The sequence below is a fragment of the Balaenoptera acutorostrata genome, chromosome 7, assembly GCF_949987535.1.
Source record: "Balaenoptera acutorostrata chromosome 7, mBalAcu1.1, whole genome shotgun sequence".
In the NCBI taxonomy this organism is placed as follows: domain Eukaryota; kingdom Metazoa; phylum Chordata; class Mammalia; order Artiodactyla; family Balaenopteridae; genus Balaenoptera; species Balaenoptera acutorostrata.
Window position 1 is genome coordinate 115,638,303 of NC_080070.1, and position 21,404 is coordinate 115,659,706.

Here is a 21,404-nt window from a genome sequence, read left to right on the forward strand (position 1 = left end):
AGCCAACGTCTTGGCTAATTACCTTCCTTCAGTTCTTCAGTTTTCAGACTTCTCACAATAGCGGTTTATTATTTATTGTTGCCTGTGCCATTAACAGAGGGAGGCAGAATGAATTAAATAAGTTGAAGGGCTATCATTTCCCTTTTACCTTTAGAATGACCACTAAATACAAGGAATGCGACCCTGTTTCCAGCAAATCCTACATATGGGGTTAAATATTTGTGATTTTGACAATTTGCAAGGGTCCCAGATGCCAGGACGGGCGGTGATGTTATCTGCACTGGATCCTAACGGATGCGTTGTGTACGGAGGCCGGTCTCCCGGCCCCATGGTGAGCCTGGGGTGAAGGACACCACGGGCTTGTCAGTCTTCCCTCCTCATTCCTCACGCATGTTGGGAGGACCCTTGTGAAGCTGGGGACCCACGAGTCTCCTGAGGCAAAGTTGCTTGTGAATGTCAAGGGTCCGATCTGCTCTAGGACACGGCTGCCCGCCAGGCATCAGAGGTCACTGGTTTGCTCTGACGTTCACACTTTCCCAAATAGACCATCCTAGCATAGACCAAGAATCCGTGAACGTCAGGGAGCCTCCCAGTTTCCAGGGCTCTGGGGATCCCCGATAGTCTCCAAGGACCAGAATGCAGTCAGTTCCCAGGCAATCCGGCACAACCCTCAGCAATCAGTCTCCCGCTGTTGGCAGGTTTTCTCCCACCCTCGGGTTTCCGTGCATTGTTGCAGCCTCCTGTCTGGCCTCAGCCCTTCTTCACAGACATTGATTCAATAAACACATAGGGACAATTGCTGGTGACAGTGGGGTTACAAGGATGAACAGGACGTGAGGCCTGGCCTAAAGGAGCCCACCGTCTGGAGGCCAATAGACCTCATGCATAAGGGCTCGAGCTCCAGGGCCGGGATCTCCCGAGCACTTTCTCCCATCCCTCCTCACATGGTGGGATTGCCCTTTCTTAAGCACGTGGGCACCTCCATAAAGACCCTGGACCCAACTCCAACGTGTGTGGGGCGGGGGAATTCCCACAGCACCAGGCACGTCTCGGACACCAGCTGGGGGTCCTACGGTTTAACTCAGTTCTGACACTGTCTACCTGGAGGCAGGATCAGATGCCACAGGTGAAGGGCTCAGTCCCACAAGACCACCCTCCACTTGAGGGGCCAGTCCCAAACGCAGACTATTACCTGCACTTCTAACCAACTGGCTATAAATCAGAGGTGCCCACAACCCCTCCTTGGGTTCGATTCATTGCTTAGGAGAGCTCACAAAACTCAGAGACATTTTACTGACTGAGTTACTGACTTATTATAAAAGGATATAAGGGATACAGATGGACATCCAGATGGAGGAGATGCATAGGACAAGGTTGGGGAAAGGTGGTGAGGCTCCCATTCTTTTTCTGGGTGCTGCCATCCCCTCAACCTCCACGTAGTCACCAACCCAGAAGCTCTCTGAACCCCGTTTCCTTGGGATTTTATGGAGGCTTCATGGCACAGGCAGGATGGAGTCAATCATTGGCTATTGTGATAGATTCAACCTCCAGCCCCTCTTTCCTCCTGGGAAATTGGTGGGGAGAGGGGTGGGACTGAAAGTTACAACTGTCTAATCACATAGTTGGTTCTCCTGGCAACCAGCCCCATCCTTAGGTGGGACCCCAAAAGTTACCTTCCCTAAAGGGTTTTCTGCAGCTGATCTCATTGCTTTTATTGCTCAGGACAGCCCAAGGGTTTCGGGATCTGTGAGCCAGGGATGGTGCGTGAAGACCAATCATATATGAGAAACGTGCGTGGTCATTCAGGTGAATGAGCAAAAGTATATATGTGTTTCTTATGAATCACAATATCACAGTATCTGCACCAGCCTTACTAGCCAACCCTTATGTACCGTTGCCTTCCCACAAACTGCCAGCCCCGGACATTGAGTCCCTTTCCTAGGTCTTGGCCCTTCTCATTAAATTGATCTTTCTTTGTCTGGATGGTTCAACAGCCCCCAAGCCTCACTGTTTCTTGGGAGGGGGGGGTGGTTCTCTCCTTTCTATGAAGTCCCTTGTGCCACGTAAAACTTTTAACACCAAATAAAATTGTGTGCCTTTTCTCCTGTTGACCTATTGTTAGCTTATTTCGCAAACTCAGCCACTGAACTTACGTGGGTAGAGGCCAATTTTTCCTTCCCTACAGACATCAGGCATCTTGGTTCCAGGGACCCGGAGGCCCTGGGTGAAGGGCCAGTGGAAAGAAGAATCACTCCTGAGCAGGTGAGCTCCCGAGACCCCTTGCTCAGGCCAGGGGGAAGCTCGACAGAGGTCGAGGTGGGATCCCAGGTAGGGGTCGGATAGGAGCACCCATCAAGTTAGAAGAGTTCTGGGCTAGAGTGAGGACCCCCCCTCTGGGGAGGTCCCTGCACTTGGTGTTGACAGAGTTTATGCCAGAACTGATTTCAGGGGGCATAACCTCTGAATAACAGATTTTAAGGGTATTGAACATCAAACTATAAGCTAATGATACTTTGAGAACACATTTCCAGCCTTAACATGCTAAGTGACCAGTTCAGTTTTCACTGCCTCAGGGCTCCGTTTGTCGCAGTGGCCAGCTGGGCTCAGGGGGCAGAAACGCTCTCCCCTGGCAGGTGCTGTGAGACCCGGTCCTGCAAGCAGGGGGTTGGCGGCTGCACTCTCTGCCTTCACCACTAGGGGGCGCGCGTCTCCCGCTTTCCCTGGGGCTCTGGGTGGGCTCTGGAGTTGGCTGTATCCAGCCCTTTGCCTTTTTTGTTTGTTTTAAATTTCATTTGTGAGCTCTTTTTTGTTTTATTTTATTTTTAAATTTTTATTGGAGTATAGTTGATTTACAATGTGTTAGTTTCAGGTGTACAGCATAGTACTTCAGTTATAGGTATACAATGTATCCTTTTTCAGATTCTTTTCCCATATAAGTTGTTACAGAGTATTGAGCAGAGCTCCCTGTGCTCTACAGCAGGTCCTTATTAGGTATCTATTTTACACATAGCAGTGTGTGTATGTGTCAACCCCAATCTCCTAAGTTATCACTCCCCCCCCCCCACCTACGTTTCCCTTTTGGTAACCATCAATTTGATTTTGAGATCTGTGAGTCCATTTCTGTTTTGTAAATAAGTTCATTGGTATCATTTTTTAAATTAGATTCCATATATAAGCGATATCATATGGTATTTGTCTTTCCATTTGAAGTTTGATACTATTTTAAGGAATTCCAACTCAGATGTTAGAGAATGTTCAGCTAGTTTGCCACAAAACTCAAATATTGAGTTTCTTCCCTTTTGTATTTAAATTAAAAACAAACTATGCTTACTGAATTGGCTTTTAAAAATGCTCTGGCCTATAGTGTTACTGGGAGATTTCCAGCTGGATTGCTTTACTGATGCTGGCTTCTGTGTACACAGAAAGGGCCTCGAGTCCCTTCCAAGGGACGTGTTCTTTCCTGGGCCAAGCAGATGTGTGAACCGGTGGAGATGGGGGAAGGCGGGCAGTCGGTTCCTTCCACCCTTCCAGGCTCTGTGCTTTCCCAGCTCTGTCGCCTGCCAGAGTGTCCCCAGGTCCTCAGCCCAGACACTGAACACACACACACACACACACACACACACACACACACGGAATGGCTCCCTGGAAGGGCAGTGCACACGTACTCTCTTGACGTCTAGCGTCTCCCTGAACCCCTCCCTCTGCTCTCAGGACAAGTATTTTCAATCTTGATTGTTACAGAGGAGGCAGGTTAGAGTGGGTTGCTAACCAAGGGGTCCCCCCAGCCCCCCAGCACACACAGAGGCCTTGACTTTGTCCATTTGCAGCAGGGCCACAGAGAGGCCTGGGTCTTCGGGAGGCTGCTGCTGGCTGACGTGGCCGCGGCCCACCCTGGGAGGTCCCCAGTTCTCGGGTGAAACCTTCCAGAGCTCCCAGAGCTGCGTCCCGTCCCACCCTGGAGTCCAGCGGAGATGAGCACACGCCATCAAAGGAAGAGCTGGATGGTTCGAGCTGGCGTTTGTCTTCCAACAGAGATGCAAGGACTTTAGCCAAAGTCCAGGGATGGGGGAGCCAGGCCCGGGGAGGAAACTGCCATGCAAATCCCTCCTGGAGGCCTGGGTGGCACAGCGTGTGGATGTGTGGAAATCGCTTTCACGAGGAACATTTCTCTAACTGCAAAGGAAATGAGACAAGCAGTTTATTGAGGAGAAGCAGAAGCAAGAGGAAAGTGATTTGCCTTTTTTTCCTCTTTTTCTCCTGAGAGGAGAATGGTCCTGCAAGAATCTACCAGCAGGGCGTCAGAGTCCTTCCCTATTTGCTGGAAATCCCACCCTCCCGCGGCTGCTCAGCAGGTCGCCGCTGCCAGGAGGGGACTGCGGGTCACCGGAGGAGCCGCCGGGGCACAGACCCAGGGGAAGCAGGGCGAAAGTCTGGGAGATACCCATGGGGCATCGGGGAAGAGCAGCCCTACCCCAGAGACACCTTGAAGGGCCTGGGAGCCTGCTTTATTAAAGGCACATGGTCTCGGGCAAATGGGGTGTCCCTGCTGGCAGAGTGGGAGGCCTGGTTCCCCAAGGGGAAGTGAAAGTTGCTGCATAATTTGGATATTGACGGCAGCCTTCAGGATTCGGTACCCCAGGGCAGGCTTCCTCAGGAACAAGCTGGGAGCCCATGGTTTTTGGGGGGAGGGAGTTAAGGTGTCCCCCTCCAGGCGCTGGACGCTGAGGGGCTGCTCGGCACCCTGCGATGGAGAGCTTTCCTATCTGCTCTGTCCAGCATGGCAGCCACAAGCCCCACGTGGCTTATGGAGCACTTAGAATGAGGCTATTGCAACGGACAGGCTGACTTTTCTAATTTATATAGTTCTGATGACTTTAAGTTTAAATCGCCGGGGGTGGCTGGCGGCTAACGTGTGCAACGGCGTCGTTCTGCGTAGAACCTCTCTTTGGGGAAGGATATCAATCCTCTGTTCTGGCACTTCCACGCTGCAGGTGTGGAAAAGGATGCCCTGCTTCTCGAAGCAAACAGGCGAGAAGCAGAATAGCTCTTTGTTTCTGCGCGCCTTTGTTTCCGTGCGCCTTTTCGGCTGCTCTGTCTTTAATCTCTCAGTACACAGCCTGCATGGGGCTGGGCGTGCACCACCCAGAGTGTGTGGCAGTGACCAAGTAATCCTCAGGGTAAGACACTGTTACCTATGTTCCTTTCTGGTGGTTTAACACGATCCTGTTGTACACGAGTTCCAGCCCAGGTCACCAGGAGTCTGAGCTGCCCCACGGCCTCGTGGTGGGGTGACAGCTCCCCCCAGCTGGGGGACCCCAGGCCAGGTGGGGACCCTCTAAGCCTCTTGCACATCGTCTCTAGGGCACGGGGATAGCGACACCTTTGTTTCAGGATTGCTACCCGCATTGCCCTGCGGTATTATTCTTTTTCCTATGTGTCTGACCCGGAGAAATAGTCATTCAGGGACTGTGTATTTGGGCATAAGGGGCGTCGGGAAGTGTGGTTCAGGGGTGACTCTCTGTCACCTTGAAGAAGTCTCTCTGCTTCCCTGGCCTTAGTTTCACTACCTGAAGCTGCTGCTCACCCCCACCCCCACCCTTCCTCCAAAGTCCCTTGACAGCTGGGCAGTTCCAGGACCAGGACGGGGGCTCGTTTCCTGCTTCTTTCCCCAAGCCTCTGCTTAGCACTGAGAAGGCCCTTCTCAGGCTCAGTGTGGATGCCCCACTTCCTGCTGGACCCCCCAGTGGGCTGGCCCCTCAGCACCACGGAGGCTGCAGACCCCAAAAGCCATTCCGGGTCCCTCTGGCCAAACTCAATGGCATGGCCGTCCCCAAACACATGGCCATGTTCTGGCCTCTGGACCTGTGCTCACCTGTCCCTCTGCCCCAAGTTCCTTCACACCTTTCTTCACCCAAACACCTTCTGTCTTTCCGATCAGCCCTGGCCTTCCTGGTTTTCTGTCTGCTGGATCTGTCTGTTTCCGATGGAAGGTGTTGACGTCTCCAACCGTGAGTGGATTTGTCTATTTCTCCATGTGGTTCTACGGCATATCTGGATGCTCTGCTTTTAGGTGCGTACACGTTAAGAATTGTTATGTCCTCCCAGAGAACTGACCCCTTTATCATGACACAAGGGCCCTCTTTACCCCTGGTACTTTCCCTGGCTCTGAAGTCCACTGTGTCTGAACATAATATAGGCTGCTCCTGCTTTCTTCCGACTGGTGTTAGCAGGGTGTGTCCTTCTTCATCCCTTCACTTCAATCTATGTGTCTTATATTTAAAGTGAATTTCTCATGGACGACGTGTAGTTGGGTCTTGTCTGTGGATCCACCCTGACAGTCGCTGTGTTTTCACTGGTGCATTTAGATCAATGACATTTAAAATGAGGATTGATACAGTTGGATTAGTATCCACCACATTTGTTACTGTGCTCTGTTTGTTGCCCTTGTTCCTCTTCTTTTTTAAAACTTTAACTGTCTTCCACTCCTTCTGCCGTCTCTGGTTTTTATCGAGCGTTTCTGTTTCTTCTCTTTCTGCCTCTGTCTCTCCTGACTCAGCTGAAACGCACGTGGTCAGTGGAAACTGGCTGCCCTGCCTCCAGTCCTTCCTGCTCCCTGACAGCAGAATACCCCCAGGGCTGCTCAGCCTGCCCCCTGGACCAGAGCCCCCTGCCAGGGCCTGAACACCAGTACCCACGAGAGAGAACCCTCCTGGAGACCCCAGGAGCTTGGGCCCTGTGTCCCATTGCCTCCTGCCTTTCTCTGGGGAGATGACGCTGGCCCTGAAGCAAGTGGAAAGATGGGAGGGGGCTTCAGAAGGAAGAGCCGTGGGCTGGGGTCCAGGCCATCATCTTGGGTGAGATAAGACTTCACAGACTTCCAGGAGCAGGGGAGGAGAGTCCATCCTACATGCCACGCGCCACTCCTGGGGCCACAGGGGCATGACCCCAGCTTGGATTGGAGGTTTGGGGGTGATGAGGTAAGACCCCCAACTCATAGTCTGACGGGGGAGGTTGGCACTTAACACAGCACCGTGAGGGCCCTGACACAGACTTAAACGTGCTGCTCAGGAGCCCAGAGAACTGGCCTTGAGAAAACTCCAAAAGTTAGCCAGGGACAAGGGTTCAGCCTTGTCACACACCTAGTTCGGCAGCCGGCAAGGCTTGGGGGGCATCCCAGGGCCAGCGGGCCCGTGGTGAGAGGGGGCCTGGGTACCAGGCTGCCTTGAAGGTTGGAAGGAGCCTGGAGAGATGCCGGGGGTCAGGTCTTGATCAGGCTGGATGCCATTCTGGAGGGAGTGGACTTGAACCCCAGACCCGTCTCCCTGACCCCCAGGCCCTCGGTGATGGCAACAGACCCCTGAGCTCATACCCATGCCTATCTTATTTTTGTAGCAGTGGATATACACATATGATTGCTTTCTTGTAAGATGGTACAAAGGCAGCTGAGAAAAGGAATTGTGATGCCTTAAGGGGTGGGGTCTGGGTGTGGGCACGGGGAGCCACGGCGGGTTTTGTGGAGGGCAGTGCCCAAAAGGGAGGAGGGCCCTGAAAGGGGAATCGAACTGAGGGCCTGAAACCGCACGCCCGCCTTGCTGTGGGGCCTCGCCTGCCCTTGCCCACAGGAAGCGGGAGGGATGATGCAGCCGCAGGTGTGGGGATGGGGTGAGGTGTCCGGGAGGAGCTGCTGCCAGGAACCTGGGGCCCTGCCACGGGGTCCCTCTGAGAGGGAGCGAGGTTCTGGGTGGGCAGGGGGCACTGCTGGGTTGCCCGCGGGGGCCGTGGGCCAGCCGGGGAGGGGACCCTGGGGGAGTAAGCGGGGGAGAGGGAGGAGGCCTGACTCACGCAGGGAGAAAGAAGACATCTTTGGACAATTCACACACTGAATGTCGTATCTCGTTGGCTTGACAAAACATGGGAAAGAAGAAGTGAAATTTGTTAACTGTACCGAGATCCAGGCAGCTCACTTCAGGGGACAGCTTTGGTACCAAATTATCCTTATGCAAACGTCCTCCCCAAGCGGCTGGGTCCCAGTTGTGCACAGGGGCCACGGTGGCCGCGTCTGCTTCCGGTCCTGCGATCCCCCGGGCACCCACAGCCCATCTGCTCTGCCGGGGCGGCACCCCGCTGCCAGGGAAGGGGGGCACGGGCTGCTTGAGTTGGGGAGGGATGTGGGGCCGGCTCCCCAGGGGTGCCCAGGGCCCCAGAATAGGGTGGGCCACAGGAGACAGGCGCAGGGATGGTGCCTTGTTCCTGTCCTTGGCTTTGCCAGAAAGCAGAAAAAGTGAGGGGACTTCACACTGAGGTTTTCGCCTTCCTCCTTAGGAAAGTTCAGCCCAGTACTTGGCATTTTTGAAGCGTCAGGTCCCAGCTGAGGCCTGAGGCCGTGCTGCAGGGAGTCCCCATTTCCCCTCTGCCAGCATCTCGGGTCCCAGCCGTCCTCCGCCCATCCTTGCCTCTTGAACCCACCTGCCCGACCTGCCACACGTCACTGCCAGAGTCCTGGACACGCAGCCTCCTCCTCATCTCAGCTGCTTTATTGCACCTGCTTTTTGGCCTCTCCTTCATAGAGGAGATCCAGGTGCTGGACTCAGTGGGCTTTCCTTCTGTCTGGAACGATCGCCCTCTTCCCTCTGCAGTTCCAAAGCGTCTCCCACCCACCCACCTGGCTCTCCCCTCGGGCACCTTCCTGTGTCCATCCAGCTTTCCTCGCTGTTGTCCACATGACTCTCAAACTCTGACCTGTCTTCACAGCTGACCTACTCTTGTCATCCAATGGCTTCAATTAAACAAAACCGAGCTTCCTTCCCCAATCCCTCTGCCCAGCCCCCCTACTAACTGTTCATATAGGACTGAAGACTTGGGGTCAATGCCTCATGATTCCTTCATGTGCAGTCGCTTTAATCATCTTCAGTAGATGATTATGCACACGTTTATTGACCTCCATCTCAGTCTGTGAGCTGCTATAACAAAATGCCAAAGACTGAATGGTTTATAAACAACAGCAATTTATTTCCCCCAGTTCTGGAAGCTGGACGTCTGAGATCAGGGTCGGGGGAGGACCCCTCCCGGGTGGCAGACTTCTCACTGTGTCCTCACATTCGAAAGGGTGAGGGAGCTCCTTGAAGCCTCTTTATGAGGGCGCTAATCCCATCACAAGGGCATCACCCATATGACCTCATCACCCGCCAAAGGTCCACATTCAAATACCGTCACCTTCGGGGGCATAGGATCTCTGCGTCTGAATTCTGGGGGGAGACAAACATTCAGACAATAGCAAGCACCTACTATGTGCCAGGTACTCTTCTTGACACTGAGGATATGACAGTAAATTACAAAAAATTGTCCCTGTTCCTGGAGATTGCATTCCAGTGGCAGAGATTCATGTCCTCCCCTCTCTGCTCTGCTCCAGCCCCGCTGCTGTACAGGTTACAGCCGTGTCTCTCCTGCCAGGACTGCTGCCTGGCCCTCCCATCGCTCTCCCTGGTTCCCACTACATCACTCTCTTCTCTGTCTCCAGTGGCTCGCCTGCACCTGCTTCTCTACCTTTCCACACTTGTCTGGCTGCAGGAACTGAGCTTGCTTTCTGCTGCTTTCCTGGGGTCTGCTGCCTGCAGGATGTGGGCTCTGGTCCCCCTCCCCTTTCTTGCAGGGTAGGGGCTGAGCCTCTTCAGGGTGTGCCCGAGTTTAAATCCTGCCTGCATCCAGAAGAGCCAGTCGGCCTGAGGTTTGCAAGCCCACTGTGGTCCATGCACTGAAGCCGTGTCCTCTAATCTAGGTTTTTATGGGTAGCACGGATAGGATTTTGACTTCCTACTCTCTGACTCTCTTGTCTATACCTGAGTTGTTTCAAACATAAGAGGAGGAAGAGAGAGACATTATTAATTTTTAATAATTATTGATTTTTATTAATAATTATTAATTTTCTTCCTCTGTCAAAAAAGAGGGGGGGTGGTTGAGCTGGAGGAGAGGGTTAAAGCTGTACCTGCCTTGAGCGGGGAGAGGGCTGGGGGGAGTCAGCTTATCCGGACTTCGGGAGCTGGTCCCACACCTGGTGGGTGGGCTCCACGCAGACCTCCAGCTCCAGAACGGTCAGGAGTGGGTCTCTGGAAACTGCATTTTAAAGAACCAGCCAGGTGATTCTGAGCTGCCTTTGAGAACCAGGGTCATGGGGGATTTTTGGAAGCCCTGGGGTCTGGGGAAGGTGGCGTGGTTTAGGGAGTCCAGAGGCAGCCTTGAGCCAGGAACTGGGAATTTGGTTTAATGATGGGAGAGGCCAGTGGGAGGACGGCAGCCTGGCTGTGAGGCAGAATTGTTATTCCAGGAGCCGAGGGAATCCATTTCCCCCTCGTTCCTGGGTTCTCTGGGGAAAGGCAGAGAAGGTCGATGCTACATAGGCAGCACTCGGGCTCCACCCCTGCTCAACAGCTGTGCCAGGGTTGCTGCTCTGGGTTCTGGTGGCAGAGAAAGGCCAGCGGGGTTCAGAGCGATGCCCTGGGCTTTGGAGGAATATTGAACTCCTGTGTCAGTGGTCTGAGAACTCCTTCCGAATGTTCAACAGATTGCCCAGCTCCTAGATGTCTGTTTGGAGCTCTGCTCTGTGTTCGGAGTTGAGAGGTGGCCATACGAAAAAAACAAGACTTTTGGCAATGTCCAAGGGATCCTGTTCCTTGAGAATGCACGTGCTTTTAATGAGAATGCACAACCTCACCAAGGAGTCACAGAACCACCAAGACGTTTTATTTTGATAGCAAATAGGACCAATTAATTGGAAATGGGATCAGAAATCTTTGACATCTGAACCCCGAATTCTGATGTTTAGCTCCCCAGATTTCACACTAATATTTAAAATATAGCACAGCACTCATCAGGGATAGAACTGGACTGCAGATGAGCAGCTGTTTCCAGGGGGTGGGGGGGGGATGATAAACCACGTGCAGGAAACCTCCAGGGCAGCCCCAGGGGGATCATCAGAGAGGGAGCTGTCCAGCACCCGCCAGGCTGTTCCAGGTGCGCTGGGAACAGTGTCAGGTGTGAGAGCTGCGTCCATACCTCGCTTCCTCCACTCAGCTTCTTCCGGGCCCTCCGTGCCGGCCACCGGCTCTTCGAACCTTGCTGCGTCCACCTGGAATCAGGTGCAGTCCTCCTGGGGCCAAGCAGGCAGACCGAGGCTGACTCCGCTCCCTCCCAGGTGTGGAGGTGAAATGCTCTGGTCCTCACCGTCACCCCAAGAAGGGGACACCCTCCAGGTCAGGCTCCCCAGAGTGGGGCCCACCGGGTTGGGCGCATGGAGTGGATATACCACTGACTCATTACAAGTTCTCAGGGGCCTGGAGGAAGGTTAATGGGAACGATGGTTTAGAGCATCAGAAAGACATGCTGAGAATAATCATTCTTAGGAGGACTCAAATAGAATAAAAGGTAGTGAAAGCCAAGAAATGAAGTCTCGTCTTGCTAGTGGCTCTTGAAGTGGGTGTTTGAAAGCTCACCCTCACTCGTCACCACGTCCGGAGATCCAGGACGGATGCCCCACCCCCACCCCCACCCCCCATGCTCAGTCGACGGGCACCAGGGAGGCTGGAGAGAGGAGGGCAGGCAGCTGCTCTCCTCAGATCCCTTCCGCACACACTCGTTAAGCTTTGTAAGATGTACACAAACTCGCCCAGGGTCCTCACTCTCACGGGCAAACCCCACACTTTTGAATCACTTTTTCTCCTTAGGTTGAGCCTAGGTCACTTCTGAGTTAATGCAGGCATTCTTTATTTTTTGGACCTGTGATCACTGAGGAATGACAGGACATAGCTGTGAAACGGTGGGATGGATCTGGCAATGGGTGTGTCATCACGTCTCTGTAAGCCACACGCTCTTTCAGAACTCACGCGCTCTTTCAGTGCTGTAACCTAAGGAGGCATTCACCATGGGAGCTTCCTTTGAAGGATGCTGCCTCAGCCAACACCATTTATGAAAAGCCCCTGATGCCAGAGCCTGATGTGAAACAGTACAGTCTATGGATTTCATTAAAGTTTCGCCCCATTTGGGTCAAATGTTGGACCATGGAAACTTGGTCACTTCACCTTGTTTAGTAGATCTGAACCCATAGGATGTCTGGCTAGTTGTCCAAAATGGCCAGAGGGTTTTCACCACCGAGAGTGTCTGCAGCAGTGCGGGTCTGCGGCAGAGCTGGAGCGCCCCTGCCCTAAGTGTGCAGCTCTGCAGGGAGAGTGCCACCGGGCGGTCACTGCGGTCGGTCACTGCCTCTGGGCTCCCCGGGCCACGGGCCTGCTGCTCGTGGCATTAAGCACTGCACTACGAAGAGCCAGGGATGTAGGTCTTGTTGCTCACGACTTCTACCTACCCTCAGACCCACAAATGCCCTAAGTCCAGCACAGCTGGGCCCGGGGGGCAGGGGGTGTCAGTCTGCTGAAGTGAACTGATGCACCGGCAGCAATGTCGTATGCAGAAGCTCACATATGATCCCAACTTGTATTGAACCCGCCCCCAAGCCCACCTCTGTCTCCTCCGACCCGGAGCGGGTCTGCAGCAGGCGGCAGCTCTGCAGGACCTTCTCTCAGACTAGCGTGGGCTTCACAGGATAGGGCAGACAGAGTATTTGTTGCATTTATTTGTTCTATCACTACAGAGGAAGCATTTCAAAATGTGTACAAAAGGATACTCTATTCCTCCAGGGGTACACCCCTTGTTCACAGCAAAACAGAAATAATTTAACATCGTCATAGAGGCAGATTGGAAATACAACTGCATTTTCCCATTTATAATCCTGTACATGTAACTGCCAGAATGGCAGCGGAACACCTAAAGCTGCGTTAGATACAAACAAATTGAACCCTGGACAGTCATCACACACAACATTGTAAAAAAGTGTATTAGAAAGTATTGGAAACAAGATTGCATATTCATATCTGGTTACATGGGTTCACAGTGAATGCTACGGCACCAACAGCCTGTGTGCTTTTTTTTTTTTCTTTCTGATGTCTGTATATCTTAAATAACTCTAATTTTGGTTCATTTTAAAGTAAAACACACACACACACACACACACACACACACACTGAACTGAAGGAGCGGGATCTGGGTTTTGAGTAGTGGTGACCCTTCATTATTGCTGGAACTTAAGAAGTGCAAGAGAGAGAAATACGTTTGCTTCATGACTTGTCTACAGCAGTTCATTCCATCTCGCTTTTGTTTCGGCAAGAAGATGACACTCTAAGAGTCACAATCAAAACAAAACAAGAAAAAAGCACAAAAATAGAAAAGAAAGAAAAAGAACTCACATCTCCATAACAGGTAGCTGTCTTTCTCAGTGAAGATTCTGAGATTTCATTCTGCGGTTGATTCTGAATTGGAAGTGAAACGTGCGGGTATCTGAAGCGCTGGGTGCTGGGACGTGCCCTTGGGCAATAAAGCAATGGTAACACAATTCTTTTTAGTGACTCTTCAACTAGGACAAGCCCATGCTTTAAGGTACGTGATGCAGGAGGACCTGGGTAAGGAGCAGGCATCCAGGTGTTTCGCGTGGAGGGAAGCTGGGTGACAGGGAGGGGCAGGAACGCCAAACAGGGATTTCTCCTTGTGATCAACGTATCCTCCTGCTACTGGTGCCCCTCCTTTGGTTGATATTTATTTGCAATGCAACGAGAGTGCACGAAACCTAGTGCATCCATGACGGTCCCCGAGACACACACTCACACCATCAAACAGCAGAACAAACCACAGAACAAAAGGGAGTGATATCATGCAAAATCCTACTTTTACCAGCTAGGAGGAAAACGTTAACAGCTTTCGGTACAGAACATGGCTGCTTTTCAAACATAATTTAATTACTTGTTGACATTATATGAAACCTTACTTTAAATACAATAGTTTGAAAGAAAAATGGTGTTACAATAGAAAACCACAACAAAAGGTGTGTAAATAAACAGTTATATTGGCTATAAAAGGCAGAGAGAGGGAGGGGAAAGCCCTGGAGAAAAGAACTCCTGTAGCCACTATTTACAGTGGTGGGTCCAGCTTTGTTTGAAGTCACAGGGAAAAATAACTCCGTTCAGCCAATGGACCCTGTGGGGCTGGATAGGAAAGAACAGGGCAGGTGAACTTGGCCTACAAACTGGAAATCTAAGCAGTCTCTCACCTTGAATACATATGTTCTTGGGGATGAGGTGGATCTGTCTCTGTATCTGCAAATGGAACTAACACTGCCCACAGCCCAGAGTCTCCCTCTGCCCTTTCACCCAGCACATCAGTGTGTCACTGCCCAAATTATTACAGCTTTGTCTACTTTCAGGTTCAAAATGTCATACGGTTCTGTAAGCAAAGAACCCCACGCCTCAAGGATGCTGGGACGCCATCCTTTCCAGAAAACTCAAATGCACCTGAGAGGGTATGTTTCTGAAGACTGAAGAGGGATAATTCGTTGATAGAATTTATCATGAATCCGAAGGAACAGGAGTCAGGCTCCAGACTGCTGACGGGGAACATTCTTGCAGGGCTTCCAGACCCTTGAAGGCCCTTCCAGACCCTTTGGAAGGCCTCCAGACCCTTGACTGGTTTAGAATTCGTTTAGAGCAGTGTTCTTCACTAGGGGCAACTCTTGTTCCCCAGGGAACATTTCTGGTAGTCAACTCGGGGTCTTACTGGCATCTATCGGGTAGTGACCAGGGATGCAGTTAGCCTATGATGCCCAGGGGAATCCCCTGCAACAGAGTATCCAGCCCCAAATGTCAAGAGAGCTGAACCCAAGAACTCAGGATTTAGATGAAATGCAGAGGTGCTTGTGCACAATTTTTCCTGTTTCTTCATGGTCACCTTGGACATTTTTGGCGATGACAAACACTGGAGACATTTGAAACTGTACGCCTTTCCTGCTAGATGGTTGAGATGGGTGTCCTTAATGATAGCATTACCTTCCTGGTTGGGATTAGAACCCACGGACACCTTCGTGGAGCTTCACAGAGCACCTCTGGGGCCACCTGCCTCTGTCCTGTTGGACCTCGAGTTCTGGTCACGAGATGGTCCCCAGTCAGACGGGTGCGTCCTGCCTACGTGGATGCAGGGTGCAGTTCTGTCCTTACAGGAGAGAATTTCAGATGGTTGGAGAGCTTAGTTTCAAACAAATAGGTGTTGTGTGTAAGCAGCATCTCCCGGACTTCACCTGTCAAACTTCCTTGAACTAAAAATGAAGGGTCATTCTGAATCCTTCTTTTACGGATTTTAAAATGAGAATAATATACACAGCGAGCAGGGTAAGAAATGTACTGACGGTAAGAAATCCAGGCCTGGGGCTGCAAACAAAACATTAAATGAGGTCTAGGACGGGCCTTCTGCAGGGAAAATAGCCTTCTGGTCATAGGTAGAACCCAGCGGGGAAGGAGTACAGAACCAAAGAAATGAGTGTGGAATTTAGAATAAAATTTTGGTTTCTGGGGGATTTTATTATCTGAACGTTTCAAAAGGAATTAAGGTTCAAATTTCAGGACCGGTGTTAAAAATGTAGTGATAGATTTTGGGGGGGGCCCTTAAAAGTACCGGTATGAGGGAGCAGAGGACAGTAGTCCCAGGTGCCCCAGGGGAATAGGAGGACAGTAGTCCCAGGTGCCCCAGGGGAATAGGCGTTCATCCCACGTGACAACAGGCCTCGGAAGGCTTAGCTGTGGGCTGAGCAACCTCACGGTCTGGAAATCGAGAATGAATCCAAAGGCTCTCCCATCCCTCCCTCCCTCTGCCCAATGGTCACTTTTCCCCAACAATGTGCAGAACTTGACTTAGAATCCTATCTTTGTTTAGAACCTGTGGCCTGTCCGCCCTGGATGCGCGCAGCTTCCGGCCCCGCTGTAGCGGCACCTCACCCCCAGGGTCAGCTCACGACCGCAGCTCAGGGGCTGCGCCCACGGCTCCCGGCACCTCGGAAACCCCATCTGGGGCATGAATCCCGTGCTTAGCACGGAACCAGCTCATCCCTTCCGGGGCTTCCGCCTGTTTTTACAAAATTCTCTCCGAAAATGACCCATCATTTGGAGGACAGCAATTTCTAGGAAGCAACAGGGGAGGGGACTTCAGCCAGCGGTCTACAGAATTGTCTAGTAAGAGAGCATTTCGGGGGCTCCGAATGGGACCCAGCATCTAACAAGAGAAAACTTCTTGTTTTCAAAAGCCAACCAACTCAGAACAAAACGAAACACGACCTAGAGGTCAAAGCACAGCAGTCGGTCCATCCCGGCTGCCCGCGCAGGGGCTGGCGCGGGTCCTGGAGGCTCTTCCTGGGGGCGGGGCGCGGTCCGCGGGCGGGGGTCGGGGGGTGCTTTAGCTCATGTGGAAGCGGTGCTCCCCCCGTGTGATGTGGGACGAGAACTCGTAGCGGTCCTGGCTGTGGTAGCCGCACATGTTACACTCGAAGGGATCTCGGAAGCCGTGGCAGCCCATGTGGATGGTGTACATGACGTGGTCCAGGAAGAGCACGCGACAGTGTTCGCACCTGTACACCTTGAGGGGCTCCCCGCTCGTGCCGATCACGCGCAGCGCGTCCGCGGGGCCCTCGGAGGCCGCGCGCAGCACGTCGTAGGCCGCGTGCTCCTCCTTGATGGACAGGCCGTTGCGCGCGTGAGGGTTGAAGTGGTTGGTCAGGTAGATGAGGCCGCCCCGCTGCTCCTCCGTGTTGCTTTCGGTGTCCGTGGAGTCTTGGCAGCTGTTGCTCGGCGACGCCTCGCGCTCGGAGGACGCGGACTTGGCCTTGGAGAGCAGCAGCAGGTTCTCCACGGCGCCGTCCTGGGCCGAGTGGTTGGAGCGCGCGGGGCCCTCGGCGTGGGGCTTGTGGAGGTGGTACATGGCGCTGAGCACCGGGACCACCTCGGAGCTGCCCGGGGGCGTCTGCACCAGGGGGCGCAGCGACTCGGCCCCCAGGTAGCTGATGGCGTTGTTGATGGCCTGGTCCATCACGTGCGTCTGCATCATCTCGTTCTCCTTCTCGTAGCCGGCGCTGCCGTCGTAGGGCAGGTCCGACAGGCACTTGTCCCCTGTGGGAAGCGGGGGACAGTCAGAGAGGCCCGGGTTCCCTCCGCGCCCGGCGGCAAGAGCTGACATCTACACCTGCGGGGGCACCTCCAACATGGGGGAGAGCTGACACATCTCTGCCTGAGGGGCACCTGGCACGGGGCTCTGCCCGGGGTCGGCGTTTAAACCAACTTGTCTGGACAGATCAGTAAATGAGTAGGGCAACCAAGGATGGTGTGCCAATTTAAACAGCATATATTCAAACGGAGGAGACCAACACTTGTGCCTTTTACTCCGGATGTTATAAACGTTTTTATATTTAACATTAGTATTTAAATGATGAATTTTCAATATACTGTTCTAAGAAATTTACCATGGCTGCTTAATTTATTTAATTAAAACATAATTATATGATTACAACAATATGCAATGTACTTATTTAAAATAATATTATCTCGTATGTTTTAAATTCCTATCTTTAATACTCTAGAATAAGGCTTAATCAAAAATACGAAAACTGTATATTCTTTACAGTGAAACGGTATCAGTCTTGTCAGTAGCACAAAGCTGGCTCTGACTTGCGTGAGAGTGGAAAGCATCATCAGACGGCCGGCCTCTGCATCCTGCCTGGCCTCCAATTCCACCCTCGCCTCCCAGCTCTTCGCAGCACCGAGACTGTGCTGCAGAGTCACGTGGTGGAGAGCCAGGAGCAAAGCGAGGAGGCCCCAGGGGTGACATTTACTTGTCCTTTCAAACAATTACTGAGCATGAACAATGCCTGAGGAATTGTTGACAAGGACTTGTCAGCAAGCTTAGCCTCAAGAAACTTAAGATCTGATACCACGGTTTGTAGAAGGCGGCGAGCTCGCTTCCCCTGGAAAGGGGAAATTTGAGAAAAGATCTGACTTCTTGTAATTAACTTTCGAGTATAAATTTTCACAATGAAATAAAATGAATATACTTGAAGATACACCTTCTCGATATACTGGTTCTAAGCTCAGTAGGAAACCATGGCTTCATTAGCAAATTCATTAATGAACTGTCTGCCCTCATTGTCAGGGCTATTGATTCACTTGACTTTCAGCGGTGGTTAGTTAGTTAATAAGTCACAGGACGAGAGGCAGGTCATTTCAGGCAGGTCTGAATTGTTTACGTTTCACCCCTCGCTCTGTTTCTTTCCTTCTTGCAACACATCTCCACCAAGCGTCCACCCTGGAGCAGACAGGAGGGACGGAATGGCGAACAAGTAACAGTGGTCCCCATCCTCAGCAGCCCACGGGGGAGGCAGACGTTAACACATGATCACATGCAGTGCATCCCTGTCCGAGAAGTTGCATGAAAGAAAAGGAAGGCTTGCTACGGGGACCTCATGACGCTTTCTAGTATGATGAGGCATATTCCTGGCAGTTATCAATGGTCACAGATTTTTTTAAGGATTATTAATAAGTCTAGGAAGTACGGAGCAGTTTATCCTTCTGTTGCTAAGAGCTAGCTGCAGACCGTGAAGTGTGTCCCACACGGGGAGCAGCAAGAGGATACCGAGAGGAGAGGGAGACTGGAGCCTTGAAGGGATGGGTGAAGGTGGCCGGAGCCCTGGGCGGATCAGTAGGCTGGGTAAACCCTGCAGAGACTGTGTCTGAAGGAAGACAGAAAGGTCTGAAGGAAGGAAGCACCCTTCTCGGTCACTGGCAGGAGGCAAAGGTGAGGAGTGCCTTCCGGTTGCCCAAGGGTCCAGGTTACGGCTGATGGTGGCTGGTGAGGCTGGTGACAGCAAGGATCCCCACACCTCCCACACGGATACCTGACGTCACGGTCTGCAGCTAGTTCTTAGCAACGAAAGTATAAACTGCTCCACAGTTCGTAGACTTATTAATAATCCTTAAAAATGTCTGTAACCTTCGATAACTGTCCAGGAGTATGCCCCCTCATACTAGAAAACATCATTAGGTCCCACTTCTTGCTTTGTTAGGGATGTGTATCATACAGCAGTCTGGCTCTCATTCATTCAAATCTGCTGGTGGTCAGGAGTGACACATGCCCTGACAACAGTACAATGTGACCCTTGGATGACACAAAGAAACTTGTCAGTGGACTGCCACGCCCTCTGCAGAACTGGAACAGAATGGAATTTCTACATAAGTTGGGTGGCAGGGATCACAGAAGTGGTGTTTCTCCCCATTTAAGGTTAGAAGTAATTGAGTAGCATTACAGAAACCACGTGATTTTTTTTTCCTGTTTTTGTGTCGAGGTGCCAAGTGTCTGGTTACATTAACCTCAGAGGAGAAGGAGTCCCTTCTGGCTGGTATCTCAGTCTATCCCTCCACCAAACCCCAGCAGGGAGGGGAGGGGAGTGGACTTCACGGACAATTCTGATACATATAAAAGTGCTTACAGCTCCACCAAAAATGGTGCTTTCCCACCTAATCATCCTGTTTCTCCCAAAGTCATGGTTCTGTGGTTTCCTAAGCAACCATTGAAATCTGTTGTTTTTAAAACTGGGAATCAACAACAAAAGGATGTAGGAAAAAAAAAACCAACATATATTTCAGACTCACGTGGCATATTGAAACCACCCACAGAATTTCTCTTCCCTAATATTCCACAAAGTGAGAAAATCCCACAACATTCACTTTGGCAATATGCTAAAGAAAGGTACATAGTCTAATGAAATACATGTTTATAAAAAATCAAGGACCAAGGAAAGAAAATTCTGGCATGAGATACATGGCAAAGCTTGGCTGTTGATCTCACTTACAAAAACCTTAAGTATGAATCAACAGAATCTTCAGCATTTTCCCTAATATCCTCATATCCATAGAGAATCAATTCAAATAGGTGTCTTTTTCCACTTCTGATCAAAAAGCAGTTAAAACCTCTGCTAATGAGACCAGGTGACCCTGGCCAAGTGAACAGTGAGGCTGGTTCTCTGGATGGGAGACAGGAGTTAAGTCCTCAATGCTGTACACTGGGAGGAAACAGCCCAAAGGACCAGAGCAGCCCCTGTGGGAAATGTTCCCCAACCAGGTACAGTACAGTGATAACTGGTTTAGGGCATTTAACCAGGTCTCAGAACGAGGGAGAGAGGGCAGAGAGGAGCTCTTTTAACAAAGACTGCACTTTGCCTCACCTGAACTCCCCCAACCCCATCCTTGGCATTCTTTCAGGATTGAGAAAAGTCAATAGCTCTCATAGGAAAAAAAAAAAAAAATCTCAGATACAATAGGAAGAATGTAGACATGTCAATCAAACTCTATCAGCCCAAGCTGAATAAGCAAGATGAAAAGAAAAGGTCATGGTTACTGTGAAGATATTTTCTAGCAAGACAAGGGAAGAAAGGAAGTAAAACACAGACCACTAAGCCCATCCCAGGGAAAAGCTTAATTCAAGGAAGAGAAGTAATGTCTCATAATTGCTTTGTGACACGGATTCAATTAAAAAAGATACTGAAACATGGCAGGCTAAAACAACAGAATAAGATGAAAACAGAGATTTTAGACCTCAGGAAACAAAATGAGGTCCAAACAGTATTATTACAGAATTAATACATGGATGAGAAACATCAAGTAATAGAACATAAACCACTAAAAATGGAATTACTGACATAGAGGAAAAACACAAGATAATAACAGTGAATAAATGTGAAAAAGCCAGAAAAATAAACTTAGAGAAATGCTAACAGATATGGAAGACAAACTCTCCAACATAAGGACACCTGGTATCTCTGAATAGAGATCACAGCAGATGAAACAAAATGTATATTTATAAAAAATAGAATTTCCAAGAAATAAAAGAGAAAAGAAGGGAATCCCCAGATTAAAATGTCAGGAAATTTTTATTCAGAATGCAAAAACACCAAGACACATCCCAGCTAGGGTATTTAACTTTTAGGTTAAAGAAAAAACTCTTCAGGCATTCAGAGAGAAAATGGAAATCTTGCCTTCAGTCATGATGGCAAGATCTAAAAAGTTCTCAGGGGAAAAAAAAGAGCGACCAACATCACATACTCATCAGCATGCTCTTCAAGTAGAAAGGCAGCAGGCAGACCTCCTCAAACACAAAACAACTATGAAAACAGAACACCTACAGAAGCTTCTTGAACAGAGTGACATGTAAAGTCCAATCAATTAAGAGATCACTCTAAATAAATAGAAATAGTAGTAGAAGGGCTGGGTCTGAGCCTCTCTTGAGTGTAAACTCGGAGCTCTTTCAACCCCACCAATACCCTGCCAGCTTGTACGGTAACAGCTGCATTCCTACACACTCTTTCTGAATTTATGTACAAGATAGACCGCTTCTAGAGGTTAGAGGTCCATCTCCTTTTTAATTTTAGAGATGGAGAAACCACAAGTTAGGAGTGGTTGATGAAAACCCCATCAAGTTGACATGAGGGTAAGGTAGTCACC

At 50.8% G+C, this 21,404-nt stretch overlaps 1 protein-coding gene across 3 annotated transcripts in view; it reads right to left on the reverse strand.

Moving 5' to 3' along the window:
• Positions 1-15,750: 15,750 nt before the first annotated feature.
• IKZF1 (IKAROS family zinc finger 1) overlaps positions 15,751-21,404 on the reverse strand; it is an 86,537-nt gene continuing 80,883 nt past the window's right edge. For all 3 annotated transcript variants that reach the window (XM_057550130.1, XM_057550128.1, XM_057550129.1), the window contains one exon: positions 15,751-17,024. In XM_057550130.1, coding sequence (XP_057406113.1) covers positions 16,315-17,024 — 710 coding nt within the window. In that variant the 3' untranslated portion in view covers positions 15,751-16,314. The remainder of the gene's footprint in view (positions 17,025-21,404) is intronic.